General features: G+C 38.1%; 1 protein-coding gene across 1 annotated transcript in view; it reads left to right on the top strand.

Moving 5' to 3' along the window:
• Positions 1-9,131: 9,131 nt before the first annotated feature.
• LOC122067183 (uncharacterized protein At5g49945-like) overlaps positions 9,132-10,286 on the top strand; it is a 5,939-nt gene continuing 4,784 nt past the window's right edge. Inside the window, exon 1 of the mRNA XM_042631025.1 lies at positions 9,132-10,233. Coding sequence (XP_042486959.1) covers positions 9,202-10,233 — 1,032 coding nt within the window. The 5' untranslated portion in view covers positions 9,132-9,201. The remainder of the gene's footprint in view (positions 10,234-10,286) is intronic.

The raw sequence follows: 10,286 nt of genomic DNA, 5'->3' as shown, positions 1-10,286 counted from the left end.
TTTATTTGACCCAACAACCTACTGAAATAAGGAGACTGTTTATACAGCTAAATAATAATAAAAATAAGAAGATAATGTCCTGATTATTTTTAGGCTATATATGATTATGCTCCTACATTATTTTTCCTAACCACTTCTCCCAGAGTCATTTAGGTCTACCTCTGGCTCTTTTAGGCTCCTTCAATCTGAATCAAATCACCCTCTATACTGATAGGTTATTATGTAAAGATTGTAAGGTTATACCAGAGGAGAACTTCACCATGAAAAATGGATTATTGGACAAAGACTCGGAATGTCTTTTAAAACATGGGGCCCACATGGGGAAAGGATCTCACGATGCCAATGTTGTGGGAATATCCCACACCGCCTCAATGGTAACATGGGGAATGGTATGATCCACATGGAACCTACATGGTCAGGATACGAAAAAAAAAAAAAAAAAAGCCCATGTAAGAGGATGATTGTACACTGGTGTCATGGAGAACTTTTTCCCTTATTCTATACACATAAGGGTATATCCCAGAGTGCTTTACATGATTATCTTTAAATAATAATTGTCACCAAAAGTTAGGTCGAGATGTAACTTGATCAGAGCCCCCTGACCCTGAAATTTAAGGACACATTTACAACACATACAAATTAAAATTCCAACAGGTGTAGCTTATAGACCACTGGCCCATTTTACATTAATAGCACATCAAAGAGCCATTAGACCAAGGGCAATCAGGTGTTGGTAGGCATTGGCTAACAGGAAATAAGGATTATAGAATTTGAACATAGCTGACTAACAATCAGGAATCATGACAGCTTGTTAACTGTTGTAGACTTGTGGCTTCAAAATTAGATAATGATTCAAGTCTTACCTTCAAGGAAAATCAAGAGATAGATCTAAGATTTAAGAGTATAAAATGGCAAGAAGAACAATGTCGAAATGGTCAAGATATCATAGAAAACAGAAAATCTAAAAAAAAAAAAGAGTTAAAAAATCATGATAAAAATCTGTAGTAGTCTTCTAAAAAAAGTACTCAACAAGAAGTAAAGAGATTTATAATTAGATGTCTATCAGCAATATGCCACAGGGGAACAAAGAAATACAACATGAGAACAAATTACAAGGACAAAGATAAGATGGAAAAGCAAAAAATAAGTAAAAACCATCCTGACCAATTCCCTCTGCAAAAACTCAGAAACACCAGACATCTTAAGCTCCAAACCCAACACTCCAAGCCAGTGGTGCCTAAGGAAATACCAAAACCCTCTCTGCAACCCTGCAACGATTCCTAATCCTATAAATCAACAGACCAACCTCAATTACAATCCCTTGAGAAGCCCATATGATGTATATGTAGATTGCAAGAAAAAAAATTCCTGAAACTAAGCTATTCTTGATTTTTAGGAAATCCCTTGAATGAACTAACTTTAAAACTATTGAAAACTGTATCTTCCTTTTCTTCCTAATTGACCTCTTGTCCTCGTCTAAAACCAGAAATTGGTAAGAAATTATTCTTCTCCTACATAATCAAGAACAACCTTTCTGAACTCAAGGGAGTGGGGGAATAGGGGGGCAAAATATGCATTCTTGGACTTGAGGTTGTCAGTTTAAATCTCATAAAGAATAACTAATCTACTATGTGCATTTGAAACAACATTGATGGCAAAATAAGTACTGCAAAGGCTGGCCTCTGCAGTGACAATATGTGCTGACAGGCTATGACCTTTTTTTTTTTCCGTTAAATAGAGGCTATGACCTTATGGGAATGGAAGCCAAAGTTATTAGCTATTGGAGGCATCTCAAACCCCAATACAGCTCAACACTAGACAGAAAGGAACTGAAAACAAGTCCGTTCATTTCCTGGGCTACACTTTGCATCAATAAGTCATATTGACAACTCAAAGGAAAATAAAATACAACAATCCATAATTACAGACCGAGATATCTAAGATATTAATGCAAACCAATTACAACTTGGTTACAGGTGGGGGGGAAAGAAAAAGTAGAAAGAGAAATTTTGGGTATTTATTTATGTTAGAATGGTTCAGTTCAAATTTTAGCTAAACAACCTCACATATACTCCTACGGGTTGGAATTTAACAAGTCTAGAGAAATGCTCTAATCTTTCTAATTTACAAAATAAAATGTTCTCATTCTCTTCGGTGAATATCATGGTGGCAATAACAAACATAATAATTCTCAGTCAATCCAAGGTCTTGAGATCTTCGACAAGGAAATCACTATTAATCTTTTGAAGCAACCTTCACCGTGCCTGCACCCTTTGGCAATAGAAATTTTTTTAAAATATGAGCAATGAGTGACATCATATCCAAACAAATGCTTTATATAAAGGCATTTGGGAACAAATTTATAATGTCAACCTCCTATTATCAAGATTTATCGAGAGATCTTCAATGTTTCGATGAACATACAATAAAAAAAATTTCTTCCTCAAATTAATATCTTACTCTAAAACTCTATTTTATATAAGCAACTTAGAATTATGAAGCAACTACATTGGGAACAGAAAGAAAAATGAAGCAATGAATTGAACTAAAGTACGAACTTCATTGATATGGGGAACCCATATACCATCTAATTAAATGCTCAAAAAGAAAGTGAAAAATAAGAAAGTTTGGCATTTTGATTCTCTATTAGGGGGAACATTCAAAGAGAAAAGTCAGATCATAGGAAACCAAACAAAATTAGGGAGTTTGAGATGAAAATAAGAAGTGTAGAATAAGGAAAAAAAAAAAACAAATATACCTTCCAATCGATTGAATGGAAAAATCCCATGAAATTCTCATAAGCAGGTTGAAATCCAGTTTTGAGTTCCGAAGTGAATTTCTCTAGGAGTAATTGCATCTGATCTAAATGTTCGTTCATTGCAGATTTAAGGTCTTCCATGTTGGAAAACAAAGGAATCAGATAGAATTGAGATTAGCGACGAACAACTATCTCGAACGATTTCTTGCAATAATGATTCGACTTGGAAAAGTCTTTTTGTTTGAGAAGGGAAATGCCGAAGCAGAGTCGCAGAGATCACAGTGGGTTTCGCTCTACTGTTCGGTGGCTCCGGAGACAATTCTCAGCTTAAACTACAAGGTGGTATGGAATTGATACGTGCGGCTAATCCTCTGACTTGTCATAGACACTGGGATTAAGTTTGGCCCAGCCCGGCCCGGCCCAGCCCAACCCAACCCAACCCTACCCTAGACTGCCTGTGGTTTATTTCGAATTTGACATCCGTTGGAAGGTTCAAATCCTCTATGGTGTAGCGGTGAGTAATATTGAATATCCAATGGTTGGAAAGACCCAATATGTACCTCAGTTGTTAGATCATTACTACCACTTCCTGCCTCACCACAAAGGATTTTAATGCTTGGATAGAACGATATGACAGTCGAATGAGAGATATTTTTTCACAAAAATAAATATTTTTTTTTAATTAAATCATATTTTGATGCTATTTTGGTGATATATTTCAGACTTTCAGTTTCAACCAAACTCGAAATCTTAACAAAAACTAAAATCTTGCACCTTGAGCTTGATAGAGCTTCTGAGCTAGGCCAAGGCTAAGATTTTCATGCTCAAACTCTTGAGCTGTTGGGGACAGTAAGCCAGCATCTCTTTTTCTTTCTCTCTTCTTATATGAAATGACTTTGTTGACCACTTATGTATGATACTATTTTGTCACACTTCATTGGTAAACTTCCCTATGCTGCTTGCTTGGAGAACTCTCCCACATATATAGTATAGGTAGAAAGAACCTTGCTACTCTGGTGTAGGCAACACCAATGCACATGACCAATGGGAGGATGCATGGGAGCATCTTCAACGCACGAAGTGGGGACCCTTGGTCTTTTCACGTAGGCCTATATCTAGGTGTAGGTGACACCAAATTAGTAGAGTTCTTTCTCCCAATTATACACAACATATGTATAATCCCATTTAATATAAAATTAACATATACATCCACCATGTCAATTAAGCATTTAGTGGGCTGGCAATCCGATGAACTTGCCTGGCTGAGTTAGGATCGGGTTGGAGGTAGAAACCTGTGCCAATGAACCCTACAGGTGGCTATGTTGTCCATGTTGGGTAGACGTTTTTTTTTTTTTTTTTGGGTAGATTGGAAGAGCTGTCTCAAACTCTATTCCCACTCTTTTGCCAATTATAAATCTTACGGGGTGGAAGTATTCCATGGTGGCATGTCCATGATGGAATCAATGGATTAAATCTAGTTTTGTTGTGTGGAAAGGTTTGAGGTGATAATTCTAACTATTGAATATCTAAGCAACAATATTTGACCCCAAGAACTTGTTACGAACAATTAATGCCTTTACTAAGTGCATTAATTAGCCTCAGTCAATGCAATTTGGGTTTAAACTTGACAAGGGAGTAGGTTTGGTCATGATCTATCTGACCATAAAATTTTAATCCAAGACTACCATGGGATATAGATAAAGCAACTTTTTTTTTTTTTATATATACAGATGCCAAATGGGCTGATCCTCCACATGCTGAAAAATAAATTAAAAATTATCAATGGTGTAACTCAATAGATTAATAATAAAGAAATAAAAGTCCAATGCGGGGTGAACCATATGGTTATTTATTTATATATTTTTCTCTTGGTCTAATGAAATTAATCAGCGATACTAATGCCCAACGTGAACGAGACCGGTTAGGAAAAACAATATTTCAAATGTTGTTTATGAAACCTTAGGCGCCCTATGTTTAATTTAATGTAATTATCTTTTTCGTATAGAAAAAAATTTGTGGCTCAATGGCCCCTTATGGTCCCTCGTGAATCCCTTATCTGACCTCTAGTGGTTTTCTATTTTGCACATAGAAAATGGCACAACTCCTTTATAGCAATATAGGTTTTTAAAAAATGCAGAGACCAATTTTTTTCTAAAGCTTTCAGGAAAAAAAATTTCAATTTGAGATGAACATTTAACTTGCATATATTCAACCAAGTTGGACAGGGAGAAGATTGAAATTGAGACGATTTTTGAGAAACAATATTGAAGTTTGCCGCTACTTTAATTGATAACACCTTTTTTTTTTTTTCTAAATATATGCAGAAAAAAATATCTTCATTAAGGATAAGATTTAAGAGATACCACGGCTCTTGTAAGTGGCCCAAGTAAAGATACATTCCACCTTAGAACCTGGATCCGCTCTACAATAATCTCACATCATCCAATGGTTGTGGAGGTCACCTCTCCCATACCCTCACCCAATGGATGATATAAGATTGTTGTAGGAGGTCATGGTCTAGGAGAGGATCTAGCTTCTCCACCTTACTAAAAAAAAATAAAACAAAACAAAACAAAAAGTACATTCCATTCATGGTCAAGGATGAGGTTTGATACCTTCTTGATCAAAGGGTTAAGAATTTGAACTTGTATAGACATTGGTCCATTTAGGCAACCATGGATCATTTCAAAATGAGAATAATTCGATTAATATTATTATTATTATTATTATTATTATTATTATTATTATTATTATTATTATTATTATTATTATTATTATTATTATTTTGTTTGAAACTAAGATCCAAAATACTTGATCTAGGAAAGTATTTGGCCTTTTGGACCTTGACCCAGAGAGTAATAAGGCTATTCGGTGATCTCCATCCCAGGTGTGTCAAGAGAGCTAAGTTATGATCATGATTTAACCTAAATCCCAAGCATCCTATTGACTTGGATTTGCGCCGTTCAGTCAAAGGAATGAGAGATCATTTCCTACCATTATTGGTTTCCCTCCTTAGAATTTTGCATTAATGCTATCAAGTTTTGAGCAAAGATTGTAAGCGAAAGGAAACACAATATCAAGTAACTGGGAACTAGCTTAAAATAAATTTAATGAGTGTTGCTCTACCAGGTAGGGAGAGCATAGGGATGATCACATAACCATCTTATTTTGAACCTTCTCTATAACTCTCGAGAGACTCAGGTTCCTTTGATCTAGAACTAGGTAAGGGATACCTAGCTAGATAAAATGAGCTCATCAGGGACATTTCTTGAACCTCAAGGAGAGAGCAAACCTTCTTCCTTAAATTAAGTTGCATTCTTTTACTAAAAAAAAAAATTCACTATTTTCAAAGTTAATTTTTTGAACAGTTAGAGTTTGAAAGAGGTGGAGAATGGCCTTGATGATCCTTGAGCTTAATAATATGACTTTTGGCTATATGATTGATGCATCATTTGAATCTTTAAAAGAGAATAATGGAGTGTCTGAAAATGCAAACAGGGTGGATAACCTAGGGGAAGGAATTCTTTGTTTCGTCACCACTCTAGTCGCCTGGTTGTGGGTTTGAGTCAGCACTCCCCATTATCACATGTTGGTCCTTTGAAACCACTACTTGTCATATGGAGACTTCGGCCTTGGGGCTATGATCACTACTATGGAGTACCATTTTTCTTTACTACAAAAAAAAATGACATTTTTGTAAGTTTATTTAGAACTTGATTCCTTTTAATTGCCCATTGTTTTGTTCTCAAAATGTTTTTAAACTAGGGTAAAAAAATGTTTTCAAAAATAAATCAAAAGTGACATATCATTACATCATTATCAAATTATGTCGATATCATTCGCATTGTTCTAAGTATGAATGTGAAATGACACTATTAACTTCATCAGAAAAAAAAAAATTATGTATAATATCAAAATGGTAAAAAAGTAAGGATACAATTGAATCCCATTAAAAAATCAATGAAAAATAATGCAATATTTCGTGTAGGCCATAAATTGAGTTATGACCCAACTTTAACATGTAACCACCTAGTAGATGGTGTCCTTTTTTTAGCCAACAATTTAGATTAGTCTACTTATCATGCCACATGGAAAAAAAAAGTGCGAGTGAAACCACACCTCTTTTTGTGTTCTTTCCCCCCCCCCCTCTAAATGACAGAAGATGAACCATACAAGAGAGGGGAAGACTATGGACCCATTTGATAACGTTTCAAGAAATGCATTTCTACTGTTTCTGTGTTAGAAACGACAGAAACGGAACAAAAAATGTTTGACAAACTCGTTCCGTTTCTCTTGTTTTCATAATAAAAATAAAAATTTATGGCGATTTCTGTTCCTAGAAACGGACATGACGAAACAAGTCATACTTGTTTCACCATTTCTGAGAACAACTTTGGTGCCCAAAAATCATGAATTCGGCAAACCCTTCGTCGTCAATGGATTGACTCAAGACACCAACGACCTTTTCTTTTCTGCTGGGTTTTGGAGGCGGAGGCGAAAGGTCAGACCAAGCCTAGCTGTTGGTACTGGATGGAATTGCAATGGCCACGGGTGCCCGCGGCCATGGTCCCGACCTCGATCATCTTGTCGGTACGGCGGTTCACCAACAGTTCGTGAACCTTTCTAGCCCTGAGATACCTATTTCCAGCCTCCAAAAACATTGACTCATCAAGGCAACCCCAGATGTTCTCCGGCGTATGATGAGGTACTTCACACGACTAGCGATCCCATAAAATCCGAAGCCTCAAAGGATCAGGTGCCAATTTGGGAGCGGATCCCTTTATCGATGATTGTAATATTGGTGGAGTTAGACTCGCAGGAGCATTTCATTTGGACAATGGAGTCGGCAGAGTCAATGAGATTGCGATATCTATTGCCGACTAGTTGTTGAAGCTCTTCTTTCTTCTCTTCAATCTCTTTCTTCGCATCCTTCTCCACATTGTGGATTTCGAAGATGGGCTTTGTTCGAAAGAGAGATTCGACATCTTTGAAGCTGGCTACTGTTGCATCTTCGTTGGACCTCAAAGATACTCTTATGGCGGATCCATGAATTTTTATCCCTGTGTACAGCCGTTGCAGCGGTTGGAGAGGAAGGAACACCTAGATACATCGGGCCTTGCCTAATTTCATTAGGGTTTGAAACGGAACAAATTGCCCAATCAAACATCGAAACAGAAATGGCAATTTCTGTTTCTGCCGTTTCTTGAAACAGAAACGTCAGAAACGTTATCAAATGGGTTCCACAACTACCATAGTACAAAGTTAAATCAACAAAAAGATGGGAAGAGTAATTCAAGATAACAAAAACCCTATGAGAGGAACCTTAAGATGCAAAAGCATCAGCTATAGACTTGGCTTGATGATACTGCACCTCCACAAACTACTGCTGAGTTGAAAGCGAAATGAAATGATATGTAAAGTCCTCCATGGTATGGAATCTGAAAAGAATATTGACCATTAGTAAACAATTACTTTCAATTGTGATGTGGGAAAACCTCTTGGCAATAGCAATTTGAAGAGCAGTTTGTATAGCAAGCATATGTAATGCCCACATACTTGGCAAAGAAACCACAATTAGGTCATTCCCTATGTTTAGACTTGATTGTTGATTCTCTGGTCTCTCATGTAAAACAATCGAGTTTCTCTCGAGATAAATGTGAACAAACTGAACTTGATGCAATAAGGAGCTCAGATAATAACAATCTTCTATAATATTGGAGATACGCCATGGACATTCAAATAGAAGACGATTGAGAAGATTAATAATCAACTGATAATCGCCTTCAATAATCAAAAGTTGATAAACATTTGAAAGGACTAGCAAAAAGACACGTCTCACTGCTAAGGCTTCAACAATATAAGCAAAAGAGAGACTGGTGTACTCTGCAAAGCCAGCAAGATACCTACCTTCATAGTTGCGAAACACACCACCAATGCCGGTTGGACTTGGAGAACCAATACATGAGCCATCCACATTTACCTTAATAAACCCATATAGAGGGAATGCCACCAAGCAAGTATAAATGTTTCAATGGCCTAGCCAATGTAAAGGAGGAATGATATTAATTGGTTCAAAGAAATGGGGAAAATGTTTCCGGTGGAGGAATGTGATTCTTGTGCATGCATTAAGACCAATGGAAGTATATAAGAAAGCATATGCAGAAAAGTCATTTTCCTTTTCATGGGGCTGTTAGTCATTTCCCTCTGGAAGACACATTTTGCCATTCATTATGAAAACCTCTTATTCCATATTTCCTATTTCCAAGGGGAAAAAAAGGTTTCCTGCCTCCAAAGTCCAAACAGCCCCTATTTCGTTGGAATCTATTTCAGTTGGTAATAAATGTCTCCACCCGTTTAAACTCACGGGTGAAAAATTTTCACCGTTGCCCCCACACCTCTTCTTCCTTCTTCCTTCACTCTCTCTCAGAGAGACCCATCGAGCTATGGGGAAGCCAATCCCTCCTTCCTGGTTCGTACCCATATCGACGCTCTTAGCTCCACGAGGTGATACCCTCTGGTACTTCCTCGCGCTTCTCTCCGTCATCTCTGTCCTCGGCCAAGAGCTCACTCGCTGCTCCGTCCTCGCCGCTGCAGCCGACTTCGAAGGCTTCGGCGACGAAGCAGAAGAAGAACCCTTTGATTCCTCAGAAATCACCGATCTACCCTTTCGGTCCCTCGTCCCTCCTCCTCCCGTCACCCAATCCGACTTCGAAACTCATCACGGCCCTCCAGAGCCACTAACTTCACCTTCGTCACCGCCCTCTGATCCCTCACCCAAAGCCTCAGCCTTTGACTACTGGGACGAAGACGAATTCGAAGGTATTCCAATCACCGAACCCACACAAACGACGACGGAAAATGCCACCCAATCTTCCCCGGCGGAAGATACGAAACCCACTAAGCTGCCGGCAAAGCCCAGGTCTTTCATTATCGAGGTCGCCTGCATCTGTTTCTTGATCTGTTTCGTGATCAATTACTTTACTGGGAAGAGAGCAAATGAGAAGATTGCTTTGGCTTGGGCTGCCAAGTTTGCCACTAAGGATTCGATCTTTGACAAGAATTTTAGTTTAATGGGTACTGGTGATGGGAAGGATACGCCATTGTTGTTGAAAGAAGGGCAGAGTGTGTTCAAGTTCTATGCTAGTGGGAGGAGATTCTGTCAGGGTTTGGTGGCTACCATGGAGCTCCAGAGTCGGCATGATTTGATATCCAGGATTTATAATTTGATTGTGCCCAGTAAGGATGAGATTACTTTTGAGGTTTATATGAATGATGATGCCATGGATCATGTGGTTTTTGCGCTTGCAAAGAAGAAGGCTGCCAAGGTGATGCAGAAGGAGTTTCGGGATCTTCAGGGGTATGCAAATTTGGTTTCGCCCCCGAGTAATCGGAAATGGGTTGTTGAGGATTTGGCTAGTATATCGGAGTCCCGGGAGGTTGCTGGTGATCTGATCAATGAGACCGTTCTCGATCAGGTGAGATTTGTTTCAAAACCTTTTGTCTCGATTTCTTTGGTCCCCCCCCCCCC

Source organism: Macadamia integrifolia, unplaced genomic scaffold (genome assembly GCF_013358625.1).
Source record: "Macadamia integrifolia cultivar HAES 741 unplaced genomic scaffold, SCU_Mint_v3 scaffold275, whole genome shotgun sequence".
In the NCBI taxonomy this organism is placed as follows: Eukaryota; Viridiplantae; Streptophyta; class Magnoliopsida; order Proteales; family Proteaceae; genus Macadamia; species Macadamia integrifolia.
The sequence above is the reverse complement of the archived record's forward strand: the minus strand, read 5'-3'. Positions and strand labels throughout refer to the sequence as shown.